A 27,134-nucleotide genomic window follows, 5' to 3' on the forward strand; every position below is an offset into this window, starting at 1 on the left:
GCAAAAAAAAAAAAAAAAAAAAAAAAAAAAAAAACTAGCAAGAATGATAGAATAAGTGTTTGAAGCAACGAAAGTATTTTTTGAGGGAGAATAATGGCAAAGTGTCTTTTACCATGATAAATTTTAAAAATTTAAACATCATATTTTTTAATCACCTTTGTATATCACCACAATATGAACTGCCAAAGCTCTGAACTATATAGTATATTATGAGTTGCATTCAGCCAATACTGGTTACCTATTATGTGTTACAAGGATAAAGATGAATAAAACAGCCCTAATACTCCAGGAGATCAAAATTCAGTAACAAATAAAATCATGTAAACAGATCACAGAGAAGAAACCAATTCTCTAAGGCAGTGGTGGTGAACCTATGGCATGTGTTTTTTGTTTTAAGATAAAAGATGTTAGTACAGGAGTTGTTTTTGCTAAACAAAAACCTCAGTATTCAGATTCAACTGCAGTGTTGGTACTTTTCGATAAGTGGGCTCTGGGTCACAGCTTGGGCACTCATCTCTAAAAGGTTCATCATCACTGGTCTAAGAGAACAAAGAAAAGCTTCAAAAAGGAAATGATATCCCTGATAAGTTTTAAAATTTACTAAGAGTTTGCTAGGGGAAGATGGGTGAAGATAATTCAATTTTAAGTAAAAAGCACAGTGCAAAAGCAAAAAGTAGTAATGAAAGATTATGGTTTGGAAAAATGAGTACAGCTAGAAGCAAACACAGAGCGTTGGGGCTGAGTTTTGAAAGATTTTTGTAGACCATACTAAAGAATTTGAACTTTTCTCCTGCAAGCAGTTAGGACTCAGGTTTTAAGAAAAGAAATAAAGATTAAATTTGGTTTTTTAGGACAATGCCTCACCCTAATGACTCTACAATAAGAGATCTTGACTGAGGAACTGGCAACCAGAAGATTTAAGGAAAACCTTCAAATAATCTAGACAAGTATTTTCAAACTGTGCACAGGATGCAATCATTTTTTTAAGCAACAAACTAAAAAAAAGTGGTTTTGTGTATTTTAGAGAAAAAAACAGCTTACCTTCGTCTTTTGAAAGGTGACTTTGGCATATCTGCTGTAGGGATCATCTGTTCTCCTGGCCTTACCCACATTATAGGCCCATCATCACTCTGTGACCTACACTGTAGTCGGAGGCTCGAAAGTGTGCCCCATGGCAGAGTCATCTAGAAGTCAGATGAGTGAGTCATATTTTAAAAAATGTTTATTTATAAATTAAACCCTCCCACATCCAAATAAAAGTTCTAAAAAAATTTTTTTGCATGCATATATAAAGAAAATGCCATATTGCATAGTAAATTATAGTAAATACATTTAGTAACTTCTATCAATATTTTTCTTAACACTGCTATTCAAAACATTGCACAGACGATAAGAGTCAAGGTTAGTCAATATTTTAGTGTAAAAGGTTCATCTAACTAATGATCAGAACTTGAATGATCTAAATTAACACTCACTTTCAGAAATGGTGATTCTTCTAACATATCAAGGAACTCTGGGAAATAATCACCAACTTCTTCATCTACTGCTCCAACAAGACTTATCTGCCGCATCGGACCTGCTCGGTAGGTACCACAACAGTATGTCCTGTTGACCTAAGATAAAATGAAAGAGGCAGGGAAAAAGGACCAAAGGGTGCTATAATTAAAGAATGCAAACAGGGTATTGTTTTCAATATTACTCTTTCTTCTACATACTAAGAACGCAATCAACAGTACCTTGAATGAAATTAAGTTACAGAGAGGCACCCAAGCACACTGACACATCTATTAGTATGCTATGTGCCATAAATAGAAATTTCCATTTGCAAATTAGCCTAGAGTTCCAATATCCCCCAAAATATTGAAGATATTAAGACAAACTTCCCTAAGAACGATGATTGTTAAAACTCTGAAAATACTTTCTAATGTGATCTTTATCTGGGGAAAAAAAGCAGACTAAATAAACAGTGGCTGGGTAGGAAGGGAAAAAAAGATCATATTCCGATAAATCTCATATTCATTGTGTACTCCCAGGTGAAAGTATTTACTTAAGGCCAGATAGCAAACTGATTGTTTTTTTAATCAAATTCAATCTCCCATTACTTCCATATAAGAGCCTTCACTTAAGACCAGCTGATCTTTTCCTCTGTTCAACTTACACCAAGCATATTTGTATCTCCAATGTTATTTTTCATTCAAATCTGTGCAATGTCCTCTTTTCTGTTAATCTAAATCTTAACCATCTTTCAAAGATCAGGTCAAGACTTTTTTTCCGGCAGCGTTCCTGGTCACGTGCCATTATCTTTCCCTTTTCTGAAGTATAATGTAACCTGCAAACACATGTACATTTTGTCTTTATGGGTTGAGAACCTCTAGGGACCAGAAATGTTTCTAATTTTTTTTCAGATTTAGAAAAATCGACAGAATTTACTAGTTAATTATCTCTAATACAAAAATTCAAAAAACTTTTTGAGTATTACAGATGCTTAACTTGTATCAACTTTCTAGTGAATTTATGATATCCTATAGGTGAGAGCAGTCTATCTAGTATTCAATTGAGATCTACTAAATTATTCCATACAATCCAGTATTATTCCTATAATCATTTCATGTGTTACTTCATCCAACTCCCAATTTAGAATGAATTTTTCCGGGCCAGGCTACCGCATCTGCCTCACAAGCACAAAGTCCTGAGTTTGATCCCCAGTACCGAAGAATAAATAAGTAAAGAAGTCTTCTAGAATGAATTTTTCTAAAGGGCAGAGATGGACCACTATGGGCAAGATTTAAAATGCTAGATTCTAACCAGGATTTCAACCTCAGATCACTTACCTAGCATTTTCTACTTCAGTTAAGATTTGAGTTAAATTAAAAAGTCTAACATATGGCTGTACTCTCACAAGGTAAGTCTCTGTTGAATATTCAAAGGCAATTTTAAGAATCAATTCTTAGTGTTCTAAATAAATACAACCTATTTTGCCTTAATAGAAAGCAGTTTATATTAATTATCTTTCAGTAGTTTTCTTCACATAATTCTTCACTATTAGTTCTTCAGCAGCATTTTTAGAATCAACTGTTTTAAAATTGAACACCACCTATGCAAGTATGCAATGTATGCAGAAAAGAGGGTCTTAGATCTAGCTGTCGTGTAGCGGAGATTTCTTAATTTCTTATAAATTCTTCCCCTAAAATCACTTTACATGACTTTAAGAAGCATAGGTGCTCTACCACTGATCCACATCCCCAGCACTTATCTTGTATATATTTGTACGCATAGACTCTCACAGACACATTCACAGTCACTAGTCCTAATACCACCCCTGCTGCAAACCCTAAGCCATTCTATCCATCAACCCTATCTCTCCAGAATTTTCCATTTGATGAGCTAAGAAATCCCTTTCATCACTTAGATCCATTTTTGAATTCAATATCCTATAACTTGCCACCCAAAACACCCTAATATATTGAACTGCTTCAAAATTAGAATCCTACTCGTATAACACCTGTCTATACTTTCAGTCTCTACCATCTCACCTTTTACTCACTTTCACATCATCACAATCAGGTTCCTATCCAGACCAGTCCACTGAAAAAAATCACTAATGACCTCCTCACAGCTAAATCCAAGGCATATTTCTCAGTCATCCATTTTCTTGACTTCCCTTCCTGATATCTTTCTCTCCAAAATGTGGTTATTAGGGTTGGCCTATTTCTCATCCAGCATATTATCTGTGGGTGGTTTCAATTAAAATACAGATTTAACTACCAGCTGTACCCTGCTATATTCGTATCTGTTTCCCTACATTAAAAATGTTCCTCAGAGTCAGACCTTTATATACAACTGCCTCTTGGACAACCCACAGACAGTCAAATGCAGTATCTATAAAACTAAACTCATTTTCTTTTTTTTGGGGGGGGTTACAGGGATTAAACTCAGGACCTTGCATTTGTGAGGCAGGTGCCAGAATCACTGAGCTAAATCCTCGACCCAAAATTCCCTTCCACCCAGAAACCCTTTTCCCCTTCTGCATTTGCTTCATCAGTTAATGATAATCATTTTCTCAGTTCCCAACTTAGGAATTTAAAAGCTCTTTCTAATCCTTTAAGTATCAAAATCTATCTTCAAATCTGCCATACCAATCCCTTAATTCAGGAAATAGTCATTTCTCACCTAATTTCAAAAACTTCTTAATATCCTTGCTTCAGGATTCTCATATCCAAGAAAGAGTCATCCTTGGGTGACTCTTCAGGAAGACATTTTGCCTTTCAACTCTCATTTTAAAATTCTCCAGTAACTTCATATTACCTACAGTATCAGGCTGAAAATCCTCTTCACGGCGACAAAGCCACTCTTGATCTATTATTCTAAAAGAAATGCCACATTTGTCATATGTATTTCCACATTCGCCACCTCTGAAACTTTTCATGTATTACTAGGTACCTTTATAACCTCCACTTATGTTTAAACATGGATTACAGACCCAAGAGAAAAAAAAAAACAAAAAACAAGATTTCAAACACAAAGAAATTAAATACACATTAAATGTATTGGTTTTAGACAATTTCAACTTGGGGTTATCACTTGATCTAAAAAAGGAAGGACTGGGGCATAAATTTGGGGATTATGTATGAAGTATCATCTTTAAAGTGACTAAGACTTGAGGGAAAAATATAAACGAAGGAGCAAGAGCTGTAATGTAGGAAAAATGGATATGTGAGACAAGAGTCAGCTAAAGAAACCATGAAAGATCTGGGTGCAGGGGTACACCTGGAGTTCCATCTACAAGAGGATAAAAAGGGAAGATCGTGGGAGACCAGCCTTGGTATCATAGCAAGATTCAGAGAGAGAAGAGAAAAGAAGGAACAAACAATTAAAATAATGTTAACAATTAAAATAATAATGGTGGCACACAACCCTGTAATCCCAGCATTCTGGGATACTCAGGCAAACAGATGGCAGATCTAGCCTAGCTTGGGCAATTTAGTGACTCTGCAAGACCCTGTCTCAAAATATTAAAAAAGGGCTGAGCATATAGCTCAGTGCAAAGATCCTGCATTAATCCCCAATATGATGATGATGAGGATGAGGATGATGATGATAATGATGATGGTGATGAAGATATAAGAATAACACTTCAATAGAGAGCTGAGACCATAAGGACTGTCCAAAACAAAACCACGCACTAGGAAGGCAGTAATTTCCCCAGTAAAATGTATTTTCACTGAAGAACTAAGTTAAAATAAGTTGGCATGCTATTTGAAGTTGAAACGTGCTATTAATTTAGACAAGGGACTGGCAAACTAAAACCCACAGACCAAACTTAGGACTGTCAAAGTTTTACTAGAAATGCCCATTGATTCATACTACAATGACAGAGTTTAAGTAGTATAGAGATAATATGGCCCTCAGAGTTCAAAATATTTACCCTCAGGTTCTTTGTAGGAAAACTTTACCAACCCTCAATTAAAACCACTAACAAAAAAAATCAGACAATATAATTGTCAATTGTGAAACAATATTTGTATTGTTCACTACTGTGTATCTATAATACAAAGTGCCTGGTATGCAGTAATATGTGTTTACTGAATTCGTAAGTGCTGAGGCTAGAAATAAAGTAACCAACCATTAAACTCTTGCGGGGGAAAAAGAAGAGGAAGAGCTACTGATTTTGGCAAAACTTAAAAGACAGAAGGAAACCACGATCCTGGATGACATCACAAAACAGAGCTGCATCTGTCATGGCATTAAAATTTTTAATAAATGGAAATGTTTGTGATGTATTTAAATAATTAGCAACACAAGTCAGAAGATGAACAGCATTTACAACCACAAATTCAACATGCACCAACTGTGTGAAACTATGCCAAACAAGCAAACTACTAATTATCCCTAAGTATTTCATCCTTCCTTTTTTGTGAGAAAACTTCCTGGGCATATGGCCAATAAGCTAGGCTCCTTGTCAGCAGGGAGTAGCCTGTGACTAAGTTCTAGCCAACAGGATGTAACCATAAGTTATATATGTAGTTTTCAGAGGACGCCTTTATAAGGAAAAGGTCTGCCCTCCACTTTCTTTTGCAGGTTGAACACAGTGAGGGACAGCAAGGCTCACCTATGCACCTGCCAACACCAGAAGAAATGGCCAAACTTAAAAAGACAAAAGGAAACTACAATCCTGGATGACATCACGGAACAAAGTCATATAACACTAGGCTGTCTTGTGAAATTTTTTGTTTTCTTTTTTTTTTGGTACTGGCAATTGAATCCAGACCCTTGCACATGCTAAGCAAGCTTTATACCATGAAGCCTCATTACCAGTCCTTTTCCGTTTTTCCTAGACCATACATGGGATCTTTGTTAGAGTGGTTTTGCTTTTATCTTCACTATTTTGTTCTAAGGGAACATACTCTGCATTGCACAGGTGACACATGTAGTATTATATCCTGATGTAGGCAAAAAGAAAAAAAAAACCCTGTAACTATAGCACACTTAAAAGAGAATAAGACGATGGACTTATAAATAATACAAATTGAAGGAAATGTACAAGAAATTAAAAGCATGTCAAAAGTATTTAACTTGAAAAAATTAAAAGGGGGAACACAACAGTCTTCAAATACTTGAAGCCTTCTATGATTTGTCTCCTAAAAGCTTGTGCACTGAAAGTTTGATCCTAGAATAGTAATGCTGAGACATAGTGGAACCTTTAAGAGGTGGGGCTTAATGGAGAGTATAATTAGGTCATTGGGGGCTTCTAAGAGAAGACTACCATGGTTCTCAAAAGACTCAGTTCCCCAGGGGATGGGTTGTTATAAGGACACTTTGTACATCCTCTGAATCTCTCTTCTGTGTCTCCCCCTGCCATTCTCATACACACTCTCACCATTCTACCACCATCCACCATGAGACCCACTGGAGCTGAGCGGATGTCAGTGCCATGCTTTGAACCTCCCAAACTATGAGAAGATAAGCCTGTCTTCTTTATAAAGTACCCAAACTCTGGTATTTTGTTATAGCAACAGAAAATAGACAACATCTTATCACAGAAAAGTAAAATTACATAAACTTAAAAACAGAACAGAAGATAACTGGGTCTGGAAACAGAAGAGGTCTAGACTAAGGATATAAATCCTAGTCCTTGGCAGTAATTGAAACAGACTTAAAAGAAATCTGATTAGAGAAAATATAGAGCGTGCTAAAGAGGAGGAGTGTATTTAAAAACCCAAAAGGAAAGGAATATAGGCCAAAGAGAAAATGTAAAGGAATGGTCCAGTGGTCAGAAAAGTTAAGAAAACATTTCAAAAAGAGCTTAAAAATGCTGCTAAGACTTTCCATAGATTAAGATGAAAAATGCCACTGGTGACATCAAAAGATATTCAAAGAAATTATGGGGACAGAAACCAAATTTATATGGTTTGAGGAGATATGAGCATATGGGGACAGCAAGTGTGAAAAACTGCTTCAAGAAGTTGGCTGTGAAAATTAGACTGACAGAAAGGGAAACAAGATCAAATAAGAACATTTAAGATGGAAAGACTAAGAAATCTTCTACAGGTTTTATAAACTTCCATTCCCATCAGCAATGTAAGGAAATATATGTTTCCCCACAACTTCACTTATAGAATGTACCAAACTTTTGGATTTTTAATAATTCAATAAGCAAAAACTGGCACACTGGTAGTTTTAATTTCATTTTTGTTAAGAATGAAGTTGTATAACATTTTAGAGGTTACAGGGCCATTTGTATTTTTTTCTATGTAGGCTACTCACATTCTCACATTCCTTATTTTTATATTAATATTTCTCTTATCTATTTCTAGGGCTTTTTACAGTTTAGGAAAATTAATCTTGGCAATGACTTAAGTTGTAAATTTCATAATTTGTCTTCTGACTTTTGGTGTTATGTAGGGAGGAAAAATGAGGAGTATGTCCCAGGTCTTCTACTTTCATATCCCTATTTTATACATTTAAACCTTTGATCTCATTTGGAATTTAATATATGATGGTAATACAATAAATATAAAAATAAATACAAGACAGTTACCCACATGTTAACACTTACCTTCTCTCTGCCACCAGTGATCTCAGACATTATCATTTTCATAAGATCAAATGCCTGTATGAATTTGGGTCTATTTTTAGATTTATTTAGATTTTTTTACTTCACTGAATAGTGTTCATAAACTAATACACACTGACTTAATTAGAATATACTGATATTGGATAGGGTGCTCCCCCATCACTGCTTTTCTTCTCTGGCTGTTCATGCCTGTTTTTATTTAATTATGTAGATAATACAGTTTCTGTAACCAAACCCGTATAGATAAGACCTTACATATTACATATTTAACACATTGCGTTACTCCTGTACAAATGGGGAAAAAAATTGAGTTTAACATTTCTAGGCCAACATGGCTGTTACTTTCTGTACAGTGCCAACTCAACACAGTAAACTGGGATAACTTTTTCCAAAGTTGACAGCAGAGTCAACTGCGAGAGTCCAAATGTTCATGCCTATTTATTTTTTCATATAAACTTTAAAATCAACTTGGTTATCCCAGAAAAAGTAACTATTTATATTTTATTACCATCTTTGGCTAAGAGCAAGTATATTTTATTAGGGTTGTGCTCAGTTTATTATTTAAAGAAAATTGTCATTGTGATATTGATTCTTCTTATCCAAGAATAGTATATCTTTTCATCTAAGTCTTTTGTGTGATCATATTTTAATACTACTAGAAAGAATCTGATAAAAAAGAAAAGGTGTAATTAAGACATGTTACATGTACCAACTCATGATGAATATAATCATTATGTACTGATCATACGTACTAATAAAATTTAAAAAGAGGATAGGGTGAAAATGATTGTTAAACATGACAGACTGACCAAATAATTTTTTTAAAGTAGAAAGGCTATATAAATCCTAGAAAGTGAAAAAGAACAGAAGGAAAAAATACACTTTATGAAACATTTTTAAAAGTTGAAAAATATACTGGGGAGTCATCTTACTGAGAACTTTGAATTGAGTGCTTATACAGACTCTGTGCTACAGAACCATGGAAAGCTCAAGTAACAGAAGGCAGGGAACAAAGCAAAGAACTAAAAACAAAGGACATGAGTTTAAAATCTGTACAAGGGTTAGTTAGACCCCTCTATCTACTTTCTACTTTCCTCCCTATTAATTTCTGGAGGAAGTAAACCAAATGACTTCAGACACAATGTATAAGGTATAAGAAAGAGAATCATTATACTGAAAAAAGGAGATTAAATAAAATTTCCTTCATCACTTTACTCCATCTGTAAGTCAGCTCCAAGAATTCTAGCAGAGGAGTACAACCTACTCTATCCCCTATTCTATTAGCTGTAGAAATTAAAAGGCCCAGAGATAAGATCTCTAAACACTGATATTTGGAGCTTTTCTTGCAATGTTATATCCCTACTAAGCTGTCAACTGATAAGTCCCATCTGTGTGTTCATAGTCAGTTCTATATTGACTCCTGTTTAAATATGAATAGATTCCAGATCACATTTAAGAAAATATCTAACATAAACAAGATGAAACAAAAAACTTAAGCAAAACAAAAACAATGTAAGAGCATAAGAAAATTTCAAATGTATATATTAGAGAGATAAGAGGATATGGCTTCCACAAAACAGTAACTTTTATGAAAAAAGTAACAAACTGAGACTAACCTCTCAAATTCAAAACATTATAGCTGAAATTCATCAACAATAGGAAGAGAGTTGAATCTCCCCAAAAAGTAGAACAAAAAAAGGATAAAGAAAAATATAACAGGAAAAGAAAGATAAGAAAATTTAAAAAGAGAGGGCACTCTCTGCCACAAAATGATTGGTTTTGCTTCACCACATGCTCTCCACCATGATGTACGTTCAGCCTTACAGCAATGAGATCATGTAACCATGGACTGAAACTTTTGAAACCATGAGCAAAAATAAACTTTTCTCCATGGAAGGAAGGAAGAAAGAAGGAAGAAGAGAGAGACAGATTACAGGATGCAAAAAGAGAGGGCACTCTCTGCCACAAAATGATTGGTTTTGCTTCACCACATGCTCTCCACCATGATGTACGTTCAGCCTTACAGCAATGAGATCATGTAACCATGGACTGAAACTTTTGAAACCATGAGCAAAAATAAACTTTTCTCCATGGAAGGAAGGAAGAAAGAAGGAAGAAGAGAGAGACAGATTACAGGATGCAACAGGTGGTCTAACATATAACTAAGAAGAATTTCAGGAAAAAAGAACAGAATAAAAGCTGAGGAGAAGTCTGGGCTTGGTACAGAGCACCTGAAATCCCAATAAGTACTTGGGAGACTGAGGCAAGAAGATCAAGGCCAATAGATCAAGAGAGTTCAGGGCCAGCCCAGACAACATAGCAAGTTCAAGGCTAGCCTAGACTACATAGTGAGTCCGTATCTCAAAAAAGGGAAGAGGGAAAAAAAAAGAAGCTGAAGGAAGAATAATTAAGAAGTAATACAAGGAGGGCTGAAGAAATAGCAAAGTGCTTGCCTAGTATTCACCAGGGTCTGGGTTTAATCACTAGCACTGGAAAAAAAAATGATAGAAATTTTACCCAAATGGTAAGATATGCGTTTCCGTACTGAAAAGAGTTGAAGAGCAGGGTTCGACTACATTAAGTGATGTTTTATTTCTTGGACTCGGTGATAGGAACCCAATTGTTATTATTATGCATACCTCTTTATAGGGCTGAAATATTTTATAGAAATTTTTTTGTTTGTTTCTTTTGGTTTTTTGAGACAGAGTCTCACTATGTAGTTGAGACTGACCTGGAACTCACTATGTAGCCCAGGCTGGTCTCAAACTCACAGCGATCCTCCCACCTCAGCCTCCCAAGTGCTGGGGTAACAGGTGTGCGCCACCACGCCCAGTCATATAGCAATTTTTTTTAAAAAAAGAAAAAAGATCATCTCCAAGTATATTATCCTAGGTATTCTGAAATTTTACAATAAAGATATTCTGAAAGCCAAGCGTGATATAACACACTTATAATCCTAGCTACTTAGGAAGCTAAGGCAGGAGAATCACAAGTTCAAAGCCAAACTAGACAACTTATGGAGAGTGTCTCATATTAAAATTAAGGGGAAAAAAAGAGAGAAAGGGTGAGGGTGTAGCTCAGTAGTACCTCCAAAAAAACACCAACAAAGCATTAAACCAAAAGAGATCAAGAAACATGACAATCCTGGATTTATCAATAGCAACACTGGAAGTTAAGAAAAGAACTCCAACCTCAAATTTCGTATCTATCTAAACTCCCAATCAAATGTTATAGACGAAAAAAGAATTTTCATGCACGTGAAGTCTTATTTGAGTCATCAAATCCAGGCAATAGTTACAGAATCCTAGAAAAGGAATAAAGGCAAACAGAAACTCCAGGATATGCATGTGAACAGACATTTAGCAAATGCAAACTGTAACATGATACTATGATAAAACTTCCAGCAATCTAAATGTTCACAAACAAGAATAAATGAATTGATACACACACAATATAGTCATTAAAATGAACTAGTTACATCTATTAACATAAATCTCATAAAACAATGTTGAACCAAAACAACCTGCAGAGTGTACATGCAACACACTATTTATAAAGCTGTAAAGCATACAGCTGTATGTGTGGCTTTCATGTTCCTATTGTAGTGAATACTCTCATACTCATATTTCTTTTTATTTCTTCTCTCTGGCTCTTTATTCCTGCCTCACACAACCGAGGGAGAGAGGAATGTCCTCCCAACTTATTGCATTCACCCTGCCAAAGATCTTTAAGAAAATCTTTGAATTTATTTCCTATTGAGGATGGTGTACTGAATTTGGACCCTCCATCTACAGAGTCAGGCATTACTGAAACTTGGTTTCCCAGCACACCAGGGAGAACACAAAGTTAGACACTTGGCACAGAGTGATCGTCAGGCAGGCAAAGTGGACACAGGTCACTAGCCACAAGGGTGCCTGTCACAGAAATAAATTTCCAGTGTGAGGGGGCCCCCTGGTGATGGATCAAACCAGCAGGCATTACTCTATAAGGCAAAAAGAATCCTGTGAAACACACCCTACAAATACTGATGTCCGGCTCCCTTTCACTTCTCCTTAAGGGTAAGGTACTAGGAACCCCAATATGGCTGGGCACCCTCAAAACACATATAGTAGTAAATATAAAAAGTTTTGTGAAAACAACAAACTACAAATTGAAGATTAAGATTTACTTCTGGGGAGAAAGGAAAAGTTTTATTCTTTTCTTAAATGTGAAGGACACATAAAAAGCAGCAATTTATTTAATATAACTGATACTGTTCTTAAAGCTGGGCACAGTGGTACATGCCTGTAGTAATCCCAACTGCTCAGCAACCTGAGGCAGGAGGATCAACAGGTTCCAGGCCAGCCTTCACAACACAGTGAGATCAGTCTCAAAAGAGAAAAAAGAAAGAAAACACACACACACACACACACACACACACACACACTGCAATGGAGGAAAGAAAGGTTGGAGGGATAGATAAATAAGTGTCATTAGAAATTCTAAGCAAAGGGGCACATAGTTTTATTTGGGACCATGGAAAAAGTTCTGGAAATGGATAAGAGGTGATAGCCATATAAAACAGTGAATGTAATTAACATTATAAAATTATATTGTTAAAATGGTAAATTGTGTTTTGTTTTATGACAATTTTTTTTTAAAGCTAGGCAAGGCAGTGTACACACCTGCAATCCCAGCAGTCTGGGAGGCTGAGATGGGATAGCAAGTTGGAGGCCAGCTTGGACAACTTAATGAGACCCTATATCAAAAATTTTAAAAATAAATAAAAGGGTAGGCATGAGGGCACATGCCTGTAGCAATTAGCAATTACAGCACTCTGGGAGACTAAAGCAGGAAATCACAAGTGCAAGTACAGCCTGGGCAACTGAGCAAGACCCTGTCTCAAAACAAGTGCTAAAGCCCTGGGTTCAATCTCTAGTGCCACAAATAAAAAAGGCAAGGAATCTCAGTATCTCAGTATGTGCTCAGGAAAGGGGGGGGGGGGGGCAGACAGGCAGAGACAAAAAGAGAAACAGAGATAGAGAGAGAGACAGACAGGCAGACAGAGACAGAGAAACAGAGAAAGAGGGAGGGGGAGGAAGGGAGGAGAAAACTAAGCAGAATGAGGGATAGAATTCAAAACACAAGTAGATGAATTAGCCTTTGGGGAGTTGGGATATTTTCTCTATTAAACAAGAATAGGAAAAAAATGTATACACATAAAAAGTTTAAATGGTCACCACAGAGTATTGGCAAATAAGCGATCAAAGTAGACTGGCTAGGCTATGTTAAAGACCTGATGAAAGCCTTACGCAATTTTACAATGAAACAAGGTCCTGAATGATTCCAATCCAAGAATGATTTTTTAAATTCTACTGTGAGTTCTTTCAGTTTTACAGAACTGTTTTTACAAGTTTCTATGCACAATTTTGTAAGTGTACAAATAAAATGACTTTTTTTCAAAAAAAAATTTTTTTTAAATAAAAATTCTACTGTGAGCCAGGCATAGTGTTGCATTCCTATAATCCCCACTACTTGGGAGGCTGAGATAAGGGGGTCCCATGATAAAGGCTAGCCTCGGCCCACTGATGCTGAGTCTATGGCACGCGTGCCACAGTTGGAGAGAGCTGTTTGTACCACTGAAAGCTCTAGAAGGTTTGCCATTACTGGCATAGGCAACTTAGCAAAATTCTGTCTCAAAATTAAAGGAGGGGTAGTGGAGATATAGCTCCATGCTTCCTGAGTTTGATCTCCAGTGCTGTGCACCCCCCAAAATGTGCTTGGTTTATGATGTAATGAAACTCTAAGATAGCACCTACCAATTAAATGAAAGAAAGTAATGGTAGATGGCATACGGTACAAAATAGTTTTCTCTCTCTCTCTCTCTCTCTCTCTTTTTTTTTTTTGTACTGAGGATTGAACCCAGAGCCTGGTGGATGGTATCCAAGTACTCTACAACGGAGCTAGATCACCAGAACCGAACAATATAGCTTAAATTTGTCTGCTCTTAGGAATCAAATTACTTGAAGTACTATCTCGGGCCTTGGTCTAGATCAAATGACTCAGAACTTCCAGGAGAAGGTCCTCAGATTCTGATAAGTACTTTGAACTAGCAACCCCAGATCTGACAAGTTTGAGAAACCTGGCCTGGAAATAGCACCTGAAAGCAAAAAGCATACTGAGTTCTACAAAGTGCATATATTAGGGAACAGTGGAAGAAGAAACAAACGTTGAGAAGACTGAAGGGAAATAACTTGAAACCAAAAACAGAAAAAAATAAAGCACCATGGAAGCAAAACATATATGCCAACAGTTTTCCAAAACTTAGCTGACAGTAATTAGCTTTGCATGCACTGAAAATATGTGATATATTCATAATAGTTATAGAATATTAAACAATTATCCTTACGTATACACACTGCTCTACATCAACACATAACATAGTACTGTAGATGAGAAAGTCAGTGTTACAAAGGTACCCTGTATCGCTTTGTGAGAGTTAAATAGATTCTGTCTCCAATACACACATCCTTTACAAAGAAGAGACATAAGTATGTTAAACTCAGGAAGCCAAGCTGGAAATGGACCATATAGAACACCTTGTTTATTAGGGTGAAGTGGGGCTGGGGATTATTCCATAGAACTCTTGTTTCAGGAAGAAGCCTATTTAAGCTGACTGTTTAAACTGACAGAAAGAAAAACGCTAGCAATTTTCCTAACCTTGTGACCTATGAGTAGAAAGGCATTTCCACTTTAAAACACTGAAAAAGCAACACCAGTAGGTCAAAGCAGGTTTATTATAAACTGAATGTAGAATGAGGAAAAAACAAACCTATCATTTTTATTTATGCTGTTTTCTTTTTTTATTGAGTTTATTGGTACTATTTCAATATACATAATGATCACATCCAGTGTAAGGAATTTGTACCTGTTTATTATATACCTTGATTACTTGTGCTGTTTTAGAAAGCCAGCTACTTTAAATAATTCTTTAATATAATGCACTGATGTGCAGCATTCCTTAAGAGTTCAGTTAGTTCCCACACTACATATGTTAATTCCACTCTTTATTAGTACTCTCAATTCTACTAGTCCCATTATTTATTAGCACTATCAATTCACTATAAAATGTTAATTATATTAATCAAGGAGTAGAAATCACATAACAAGGCCATTTAAGGCCTTGCCCCAACACACAATGAAGAAATAACATTTTGTGTCTTTCTCCAGAAAAGTAGACATTAAAGTTCAATACTCCAATCCTACAGGACACTACCATTTTACAGAGTAATAAAAATGACATTTATAAGAACTACTGTTATCTAAAGTTAAAAAGCTATGATTTTCAGGGGCCAGGGATTTAGCTTAGTGGCATCATGCCTGCCTCACAAGTGTGCAAGGTCCTCAATCCGCAGTGAAATCCATATGCGCATTTGACAATCTCCCCTCCAGCACACATACACACTCTGCATGTACCCTTCTATTACTTACTGCAATAAGGTAGCGTCTCAGACAGTGATATTTAAAACAATTCTCATTTGACTTAACCATATTTCCAGTGTTTATTGTTTTTATTTGCAATTCATACACAGATGTTGAGACCTTCGGCCTTGCTGGTCATGGGCCTGCAACACCAGTGTTACCATAAAGATTCTTGAAAATGTAGATTAGCATGCCCCACCTTGGACCTTCAAAATCAAAAGCTACATTTTAACAAAAGTCCCAGTTCTATTATATGCACATTAAAATTAGCTATATTCTATTTTATAGAATTTTGTATCTTTCAGAAACAAGAAAAAAATCCTCTTTGAAGATCTACTATTGTTTAACCTTGGGGAAGATTCCAGACAAAATGTGACCTTCTTTATAAAACAAGCACTTAAAAATGGCTCCATCCTTTTCTAAAACTGTTAGGCTATCAGATGACTAAAAGAAGATTTGAAATTTTAATCAATTTAGCTGTTGCTATTAGATTTTTATAGGTATGGGGATTCAAGCATTTACTACAGATCTATAACAATTCAAACTTTAAAACCACTAAAAATGTTTTCAAGTAGTCAATACAGTAACCAAAATAAAAGCCTAGGCAAAAATATCATGTTACATTTATTCTTAAAGTACCTGGTTGCGTGTAGGTTTTTTTTTTAAAGAAAAATACTAATTTTCCTCCATTAATTGACCAAAAGATTGCACAAACTTTCCTGTCAAAACCAGCATTTAAAGCAGGACTTGGTGGCATAGTCCCATAATTTCAGTACTCTGGCTGGGTGATGCAGGAAGATCTCAAAATCAAGGCCAGCCCCAAACACAGTTAAGACCTGTCTCAAGCTGGGTGCGGTGATACATACCTGTAGCCCTAGCACTGAGGAAGTTATCCTAGCACCTAGGCTGAAGCAGGACTGCCATGAGTTCAAGGCCAGCCTGGACTACATATTGAGTTCCAGGCCACGTGAACTACACACAATGAGACCCTATCTAAAAAAAAAAAAAAAAAAAAGATCCTATCTCCAAAACAAAAATTATTTTATACACACACACACACACACACCAAAAAAACCCACCAGTTATCTAGCTAATGACTAAAATTTAGTTTTAAGGGCCAGGGATTTAGCTCAGTGGCATCGCTGCCTTCCTTGCAAGCAAAAGGTCCTAAGTTCGATCCCAGATACAGGAAAAAAAAAAAAAAAGTTTTAAAATTACTGTTCCAAACAATTTTATTCTTTGGATTTCTTTAATAATCCTATACAATTATAAAGAAAAATATAAAAACATAGTATATTTTCAGTACTAATGTAGTCCTTTAGATTAGAAATTCAAATTAACACAGTTAGCTAAGTAATCAAACAAGGACAAGGTTGGTGTTTCATCTAATATCTCGGATTTACCTCCTCTGGTGTTAGAATATTTGAGTATTATAAAATGGTTTTTAAAAAAGGTATATATGGATCCTAGTTCTAGCTATTACAATAATTAAAAAAATACAAAAGTAATAGAGGATATCACTTTTCTTTTATGAAACAAACCTATATTTTACTTCCTCCTGCTAGAGATGAATTGTAAAGTAGTGCTTCTAGAATCTTAATATGTACATAAATCATCTGGGGATCTTTTAAAATACAGATTCTGACTCAGAAGATGTGAGTTAAAGAGAATGCATTTCTAGCAGCCATCCTGGTGGTGCCAAATTCATTCAAGCACACCCTGAGTAGCAAGGTTCTAAAGAAACGGTATAATCTGTATTAGATGCCCACACTTTACAAAGCACAGATAATGTTTCCATTAATGTTCTAATTGATCCACCTAACATTTTTCCATTCTAACCTTGCTTGACCCCTCATATGGTATATAACATTTTTATTTTTTATGATTCTTAAAATACAGGAAACTTGTATCCTAGTCTTTTTCTGTCTTTCTCTTTTGGTCTCTTCCCAAATTCCTCATACCTACATGCAAATACATCAGAGTATTCCACCCTTAGCTTCATCTCTCTCATTCTAACATTATCCCTGGATCACCTATATGCTAACTGATCTAATTCTGCATCTCCAACCTAGACATGCCTCACAATCTTAGATCCAATATATTCAACAAAGAGCCATTTTAAACCATAAACTAAACCCAAAATGGTACCTCCAAATCAAAACATCAAACTGAACTCAACAACACTGCTTTCTAACTTGGAGACACTAGCTTTTCAACCCTATTCTGTATTGGAAGTTATCCTTTCATTGTCTAAACAAAGTAAAACTATTCTCTTTCACCAACTCCAGTTAATCTCCATTTTCTAACTATTACTCAAATTTAATTACTTTCCCTCTACTGTCAATACCAGATTAGATATGGATTATTTCTGACCTGGTTATACAGTAACCTTACCAGTCTTCTTGTTTCAATCTTATTTTTTCCCTCAATGTCATCCTTCAGATTACTGTGTGACCACTACAAACAGTTGGGATTACAGGTAAGTGGCCAGGACTACAGACATATGCCATCACCCCTCACACTCTTGATTGTCATTCTCATTCTCTCTCCCCACACCACCACCTCATCTCAACTTCAATCACCCCTTAACAGTCATCATGCCCTCTTGTTATTTGTAGCCCCCTAAAAATACATTCTCAACTGCCTCTTGTGTGTTAATGTTATTATTCCCATTGACTAAAATTGTCCTTACCAAGTTAAGTATTAATCTACTTTCAAGATTCTACTCAAGCATTACATGCCTTAAAATGCCTTTTCTAATCCCCTCAAAGCTGAATTAGGTAACACCATAAACTGCTCTCTCCAAAATATGGCTTTCCTAATGCACAGCTCTACTCTAATATTTAAAATGTACTATTATTGCTGGTTTACTCATGTCCCCCACTAAAGTGAACTCATCAATTGGTCCTTTTAAGAACCAAGTGCCCATCACACAGTAGGTTCTTAATAAATGCTAAATAAACTACCCTGAAGTGTAGTCATAACTATTTATATTATAAACAACTTCTAGTAACTGTGTCTCTAAAGAAATAAATTTACTTGACTTTACAGATTAACACAATTTTATACTTCACAAAACATGTAACTTCAAAATACTCTAGGTATTTGTCAACAATCTGAAGGTATTTGTTAAAAATATTAGAAATAAAGCCTTTTGTACTCTGTTTTGAACTGAGATACTTTATTTTCAGTGTTCAAAGTGTTAGACAAATAAAAACACTAGTCTCTTCCACAATGGTCAAAATAAGGAAAGAGCATGGAAAGTGGTGTGAACACTGTTCAGATGACAAAGGTTTCCATTCTGACTCTTCTACTTACTTGCTATATGACCCTGGATGAACATATCCAAGTTCAGGTTTTTCAACAGACAACAGAGATCAAATTATTTTTCTATCCCTTGGTTGTTTCAAACATTCAGATACAAATATGAGAGCATCTCCATGAACCATCAAGTGCTAAACAAATCCAAACTACTGAGTTAGCTTCCAACCCAAAATATGCCAAAGATTTTACAAGAAAAAATGGAAATTCAAGACTCATGGGCTAATTCAACCTCCTCTGTCTACCCCATATTTGTCTCCAGTGATTAAAAATTCTTAAAGTAAAATTAGGTTTAAGAACCACCTCAATAATCTTATGAGATAGATGAAGTACATCTAATTTAAGTGTTTTAACATCTAATTTAATAATAATTTCATATGTTCTTTAAATGTGATTATATATTTCAAGGTAAGTTGTTGGTACAGTCATTTAAATTTCAGCTCCATTTTTAAAACTTGGAGGACAAAAATCAGCAGGGAATATTATTTCTAGAAATCTTCTTTATTAACTATTTAGGTTGAGTACTGTCTGTTGAAATATAAACTTGGTCCACTGTAGACAATATGATAGCTAAAAAGCTACCCTAACAAACCAGGACGTTTTTCTCCTAAACACCTGGCTTATGCCTTAGATAGGCTTACTGGTCTGTCAATCAGAAGAGAAAATTTGCTGCATTTCTCTAAATTTAAAAAGTGACAGGAACATGTTAACTTGGCTCTCAGCAATATCTCTCCTTTCAGCTAGGGATTTGTGAGGATTACAGACAAGATTAGAACTGTTTTTAGTCTCTTCTGCAGTATTTATAAAAATAGGATTCCCTAAACTTCAAAGGGAAAAACTCCTTTTAAAAAAGAAAATCTACTACAAAAGTCAGCACTTCGGTACCTGATTGTGGTAACAAGGCCAAAATCCAAGACGAAGCCTTTTATTGCACATGGTGTTCCAACATCTTGGGCAGCCCCATCTTGCGACCTCTCCAGATTGGCTGCTCCTGCTCTCTCTACTGCAGAGAGAACTTCAATTAGAGAGATTCTGAAGCTCATAAATCTAAACTGGATACTCCCCTCACTGGAGGCAAGGATGGCAGACTCACTAAAAATACTCAAGTTAGAAGAGATTCAATTAAATCTAAGTGGCTTAAAACCACTATAGGATAAGCAGCTGAGAGTCTTAAACAACAGTTTATTTATCCAAAAAAATAAAAAACTTAAAAGAATGGCAGCAAATTAGATAAATCTGAAAAAACAGGCTATATAATCGTTTCTAAAAAGTGAAATCATCTCCACTTGAATTTATAATATATACAGCAAAAAGTAGAGCTGACCATTCACATTCATAATCCTTATGAGAAAAGCAAGCAAGAAAAAAAAGTAGGACAAATTATTAACATCTTTTTAATGCCCTAAAATAACTTCACTGAAAAAAAAAAATGCTATGCTAAAAACTGGTTTAGAAAGGCAACACTTCCCTGCTGACTTAAGCCTAACTGCCCAAGCAAGGCTTCAGAAAATGTCTTTACCTTCAACAGTGCACAGGCAGAAGGAGCAGAGGCTATGGCCGCCTTCCTAGTGATATTCTCAAGTCACATAAATGGGGCATATTTCTGCAATAGACTGCCAACAAGTTACTGAAGAGGAGAAACAAAACCACAAAAACCTGGCAAAGTAACTATGCCAACACTCTCATGTATTCTATTATGACATTAGCCTAATTCTTAACTCAAGGCTACCAAATCTAAACATCTTCCACACTAACATTACCTGCTTAGTACAAGACAATTCATTTTCAACCTGTGTTTCAAAAATTCTAATGATGCATGACACTTATAAAGTATTTCTTCAAGAAAAAGGCCCACCCCAAAGATCTCACCAATTAGGATTTACAACTGGATGAAGAGACAATCTGCAGTGTCTTTATCATCATGAATGTTTACCAAAATGTGCTGGTGTGTCATGCAACAGAAGGAGGCTAATGCTGTTGAGATAGTATATTTATTAAATAATTTAACAATAATTTTACCTTACCTGAGTGTGAAAATTTGAAATGGTTGTTGTTTCAATATCTTTCTTGCCCAGAATTTCCATTTTCACTGGAGTGTTGGGGAAATTAAAAGCAAAATAGTCCAAAAAGTCCGGGAGATAAGCAGCTGCTCCATGCACTATTGCTAAAGCATAGTAAGCAGCATTTTTCTCATTTTCACTGAATGTCAAAGCAAGAAACTCCTCAGAAAATCTCTCCATCTCCATTGGAGATAAAAATGAGAGTTCATCCATGTAAGCATGAAGGACAAGAGCACCACCATTGGACTGGTGTTCCTCATGAATAAAGTTGCTAAATTTAGTACCTGTTTTTAAGAAATTTCTACGAATAGAATGTTCCTGGTGAGTCATAAAAGGTGTTTGTACTCCCTGGGGTACCCGATATTCTTGCATGCCCAAATTTAATCGGCACAGCTGTTCATCTTTCAGATACCTGAAGGACTCCTTATTAACTCCTGAAGTGCTATTTATTTGTCCTTGGTTGAGGATTTCCTTACTGATGCGGGTCAGGCCAGCACAGACGGTTTGTACTTCCTTATTATACATTTTAAGGCGTCTTCCTCGCATATCTTCTCGGTGTTTCTTTTTCTTTTTCTTCTTTATTTTCTTCAAGACAAAATCATCAGCTCTCTGGGTTTTACCATTTTCATCTGATGTTTCTGGCCACAATAATTAAAAAGAAGTTAGTTGCTAGGACTAGTGTCAACATACAAAATTAAATAGTCACCTCTCAATTTCTTAGAATTTGTCATTATAACTTACATTTTACCAAATAAGTGAGACAAAGATCTTTAAGAATGCTAACATTCTGAGCTGAAGATTAAAAAGCAGATAACAAGGAGCTAGGGGTATGGTTAAGTGGTACACTGCATGCTTAGCATATTCAAGGCCCCATATTTGATCCCCAGCATCACCAAAACAAAAACAAAAACAAAAAACAACAACAAAAAAGCAGATATTTGCAAGGGTAGCATATAATTTAATATGACTTACAATCAAAATTAATTTCATATGCACCCTATTGTATGGAACATTTGTTTAGTAACCCTGCTGTTGAGATAGTATATTTACTAATTTATCAATTTTACCTGTGAACATTTGAGATAGTGGTTTTAAAATCTAAACTAAAGCACGTCATATCTTAGATTTTGCTGTCCATCTATAAATTATTATTGTACATGTAGGTGAATCAAACAAAGGCAAATTACTCCATAAGATACTTTTTAAGGTTTTTGTTTTGTTTTTTGAGACAGGGTCTTGCTATATAGTAGTCTTAAACTATGTAGCCCAGGCTGGCCTCAAACTTCTGACAATCCTCCTCCTGGATCAGCCTCCCAAATGCTGGGATTACAGGTATATACCACCACACTCAGCTTAAAATATCATTTTGCCTATCAAAGCATCATAGTTTTTACTGTGGGGCTTTTTGTTTTGGAGTCATTCTTAGATATTATTGTTGGAAGTATAAATTGATACAATTTTCAGAGAGCAATTTGGTGATATATGAAAAGTCTTGAAAATATTTATATGCCTGAGAAAATTGAAGATCTATAAAAATATCCATGATAGAATTTAAAATAACAAAATTAGTCTTCTAGATGTCTAAAAACAAGTAGTATTAAAGATTGATCAAACTCTAGTAGTTACATACTAAAAATATTACTCAGCCATTATATTATACATGAAAAGAACTTACAAAATATTTTCACTCTTCTAGAAAGTCTATTCTGTTTTTTGTTTTTGGTACCAGGGATCATACTCAGGACCTTGCACTTGCTGGGCAGGCAGTGGCACCACTGAGCTAAATCCCCAGCCCCTAGAAAGTCTATTCTAACAACTCTTCCCTACCTAAGGGAGTATGTAGCAATAGTTACTATTGCCTTGTGCTCCCTAGCAACTGTACTCCCCTATCACAGCACTTAAATCATATTCTGTATTATTCTATACTTAATATAAGGGCTGTATATCTTAGCTTTCTTTCCAGAGCATTTAACACACGTATCCACTTAACACATGTATATTCTGACCCCATTTTAATATTAAACATTTATTCATTTGAACATTAACGCACCTTCCAGATATACTTCTGAGTATAGGGATATGGTGTTGACTAAGGCAGACACAATCCCTATTCTCTGTACCCTGACAATATAGTTGGACAAAAAACAGAAAGTACCAGGTAGTGATAAGTAGGCTGCTATAAATGTTAAGGAAGTTCTTTTTAGAGGTGACATTTAGACTGAATCCTGAATAATAACATGAGCCAAGCATGTGAGAATTTAAGGGAAAATATTCCATAGAGGCACAAAGGACTTAAAGAGAAGAGAGTATGCTTGATCTATATATGTATTTGTGTGTGTGTGTATGTATATGTATATATGACAAAGTATCTGGAGGAATATATACCAAAGTACTGATTGTAGTTATCTACAAGTAGTAGGATTACAAATGTCTAGCTTTTATTCTGCCTACCTATATTTTCTAATTTTCTATAATACATATATTACTTTTGCAATTTAAAAAATTATTTTTAATTTTTAAAAGTATTACCATGGATTGACAAGCCCAAGATAAAATGGCCTCTTTTATTTACTAGTTGGAAGATATATCTAGCAAAAAATCTTTATGATTAAACACCAGGCATATACCAATCTTCAAGCTTGGCCTAGGATTTACCATATAGAGTTTATCTACCAAATAATAGTATTTCTGACATAATTCAAGCAGTTCAGTGTTTACAAAGATGCTCCAATTAATCCTATTATTAGCTCTGTAAAGAATAAGTTCAATAAATTTTACAGTAAAGAATTTATTTTGGTATATAGTACACAATAATTGAATACTCTATATAAAATCACTCCAAATCACCAAATACAGTAAGTGATAAAACTTTCTAAAGAAAATAGACACGGAGTCAAAGGCTTTCAAGTATAAAGATGTCAAATAATTTTCATTGTGTTTAGCATCTGCTTTTAAGAACAAAAAAACTTTTATTTGCAAATATTACTTATAATTAAACTATATCATGTACCAAAAAAATATACATGCAATCAGATTGCTTATGCTGGTAAAAGATAGTTTTATTCTATACACAACTAAATCTTTGATAATTTTTCTGAACACTCAGTAAGTCATTTCTATTTTTTTTTCATTTGTATTTCTTAACAAAACAAAACTAATCTAAATACTTTGCCTAGTATCATGTCAGTAATTTAGGCAATTCTCCCAAGCAAATAAATGCCATTAAATATTAAGGTTAGACTGAATTAAAAATAGTCCTAATTACCCTCTACTAAATGTTTTAGCAAATTCACAGAGAGAGAAAATGCATCTGAATAGATCTTGTTGCTTTAAGCTTCAGAAGAGGTATTTGGTATGCAGAAGATGAATTGTGATCTAGATCTGCCACTGACATTAACACCAAGAAGGAACTGCCTTGACTGTAACACATTTTCTACAATACTATCAGCTTACCAGTGGTATTTCTAACATGGCCAACTCTCTGTGGGTTTTATTCCAAAACTCATTTACATGAAAACCATTCAATTAGTCCACCATAGTCTATCTTAAAAAAAAAAAAAAAAAAAAAAAAAAAAAAAACCTGCACAAGGAAAAGGATCCTAAATTGATTATAATTTTATATTCCAACATAAAAAATTAAACGATAAAGTGTCCACCTATCTCTGCTTCATTCTTGCTTTTCAGATGTTGACTTTTCAAGCTAACAAAACTTGCATTTGCACAGAAATTTGAAGCTATTCATCTCATACTTGCAGTATAAGATGAATTTCCATAAACAAACAAAATTTATTCTCATTTATTTGTTATGGTGACAACCAACTGAGACCAGCATTAAGTATCCACAAGTTGAAGGTTATTACATAAAGTTGGTCATTATTGCTTCATGAGGAAGATACTAACTGCCTATCCTTGAATTTAAGATGCTATTTAAAAGTCAATTTCTAGGGCCAGGGATTCAGCTCAGTGGTGCCACTGCCTGCCTCGAAAATGAAAGGTCCTGCATTCAATCCCCAGTACCAAAAAAAAAAAAAAAAAAAGTCAAAGTGTAAAAGCTTCTTAACAATCTTAACATTCCCGTTAGAGTATTTTAGTTTTCCAACAGGGAATGTATTCAGGAAGTCACATGTTATGTATTTTCCCATAGTGCAGAAACCAGAATTTATCAACACTGGTTTTTGTTACTGTTGTTGCAGTCTTAGGAATGGAAACCAGGGCATTGCACATGCTATACAAGCTACCACTGAGCTACATCCCACCTGACATCAGTTCTTTACAAAGAAGCCAAGCCATACAACGCCTATGATAAGGAAAGCTTTCACTTGTCCAACTGTGAGATTCAAAATAATGTGATCCTACAGAGAAAGACAAAAACATTGATTTGAAAAACAAACTGCTGGTTATCTTTTAAAAGACCATTATAGTAATGATCCCAATGATAAATGTAACTGTACTGTTTGCTTTAAATGTACCAATAAACTTAATGGGGGGAAAAAAGACCATGTTAACTATATATAGACTACTAAATGACACTATGAGTAAAATCCTCACATATGCTAATGTTATCAATTATCACACAGCATAATTTAATATCACATTATTGAAAGTTACAAAAAATTAGCTTTCCAAATTACAAACCTTAAATTCATAACATCATTCTTTTATTTCTTTTTTGGTACTAGGGACTAAATACACTGAGCAGTGAGCTATACCCCCAGCCATTATTTTATTTTTTATTTTGAGACAAGTTCTCACTAAGCTGTCCAGGCTAGCCTCAAACCTGTGATCCTCCCGCCCCAGGCTCTTACGTAGCTGGGATTACAGGCATGTGCCACCATGCCCAGCTCATAACCATTCGTACATTTGAACTATATTTTAGGAAAAAAATGTGATACTTTCAATGTCTAAAAATCATGGCGCATAATGAAAGCAAAACTTTTTATCATCTCCACAGTTTTGTGTCTTCCTTAGTGTCATATATTTGGAATCATACAGTATTATAGCCTTTTTAGACTGCCTTCTTCCACTTAGTAATATGTATTGCATGTCTTTTTATGACTACATAGCTTGTTTCTCTTTAGTACTACCTCGATATACCACAGTTTATCCACCTATCTTCTGAAGGATACGTTGGCAGATTCCAAGTGTTGGCAATTATGAATAAAGCTGCTACAAATCTCTATGTGCAAGATTTTGTGAGAACTTTTTCAAATCTTTTAATTAAGTACACCAACGTGTATGACTGCTAAATCCATAGTAAGAGTATGCTTAGTTTTGTAAGAAATGACCAAATTGTCTTCCAAAGTATAGTAGCTGTGCCATTTTGCATTCTCACCAATAATGAATGAGGCAGAATACTTACTACGTTTCTATCTTGTTTTTCATTGATAAATGGGGGTTAACAACAGTATTTTCTCATAAGATCAGTGTGCAGAGTATATGGAAAACATATGTAAAGCACTTGGCATAATCCTAGAACATAAATATTTAATACACTTTAACTTTTACCACCAAATAGTTGAATTCTAGAGTCAGAGTATGAAATCTATAGTGTGCTATGTATGAACAGGTGCTTTAAAGTTAGACTGGGGGTAAAACTTCAAACTGTATTAAAGTCTGTACCCACCTCCCCATACACGCACACACCATGGATCAAACTCAGGACCCTGAGCTTGCAAGGCAGGCACAATACCACTGAGTAAATCCCCAGCCCCTAGTTCAAAAAACTTTTAAACTTCAATTTTCTCACTTAAAAATGTTTTTAATACTAGTGTCTATCTCACGGAGTTTAGAGGTTAAATGAGTTAATGAATATAAGGCTATCAACACAATTTCTTATGAATTTGATTATTATAATCATGATAAAAGTAGTAAACATTCCTTTTAATAGCTGGCAATAGCTCTGAAATTATCAATTTATAGCTAGAAATTACTAGCCTAGAGTACAATGAAGCATACAAGTGAAACAAGTAAAAAGGAAAAACAAAATGTTCAAAAGAACAAAAACAATTATTCACTAAGTCTATGCTAGGGACTGTATAAGTTAACTCATTTTAATCTTCCACAAACTACTGGACATAGATAAAAATCCTTTACAGAGAAGAAAATAGCCTGAAACAAGAAATGTAACATATTAGTTCCCAAAACTAACAGATACAATCAAAATCCAAACACTTCCAATAGGATACCCTACACTCTCTTGCTGCCACCTCTATCAACCT

At 35.0% G+C, this 27,134-nt stretch overlaps 1 protein-coding gene across 1 annotated transcript in view; it reads right to left on the reverse strand.

Annotated features, from left to right (window-relative positions):
- Rsbn1 (round spermatid basic protein 1) overlaps nucleotides 1-27,134 on the reverse strand; it is a 47,576-nt gene that overhangs the window by 13,626 nt on the left and 6,816 nt on the right. The window contains 3 exon segments of the mRNA XM_033758256.1: nucleotides 1,042-1,184; nucleotides 1,476-1,613; nucleotides 20,881-21,554. Coding sequence (XP_033614147.1) covers nucleotides 1,042-1,184; nucleotides 1,476-1,613; nucleotides 20,881-21,554 — 955 coding nt within the window.

The sequence above is a fragment of the Fukomys damarensis genome, unplaced genomic scaffold, assembly GCF_012274545.1.
Source record: "Fukomys damarensis isolate Sample0158 unplaced genomic scaffold, DMR_v1.0_HiC HiC_scaffold_33, whole genome shotgun sequence".
NCBI classification, from domain to species: domain Eukaryota; kingdom Metazoa; phylum Chordata; class Mammalia; order Rodentia; family Bathyergidae; genus Fukomys; species Fukomys damarensis.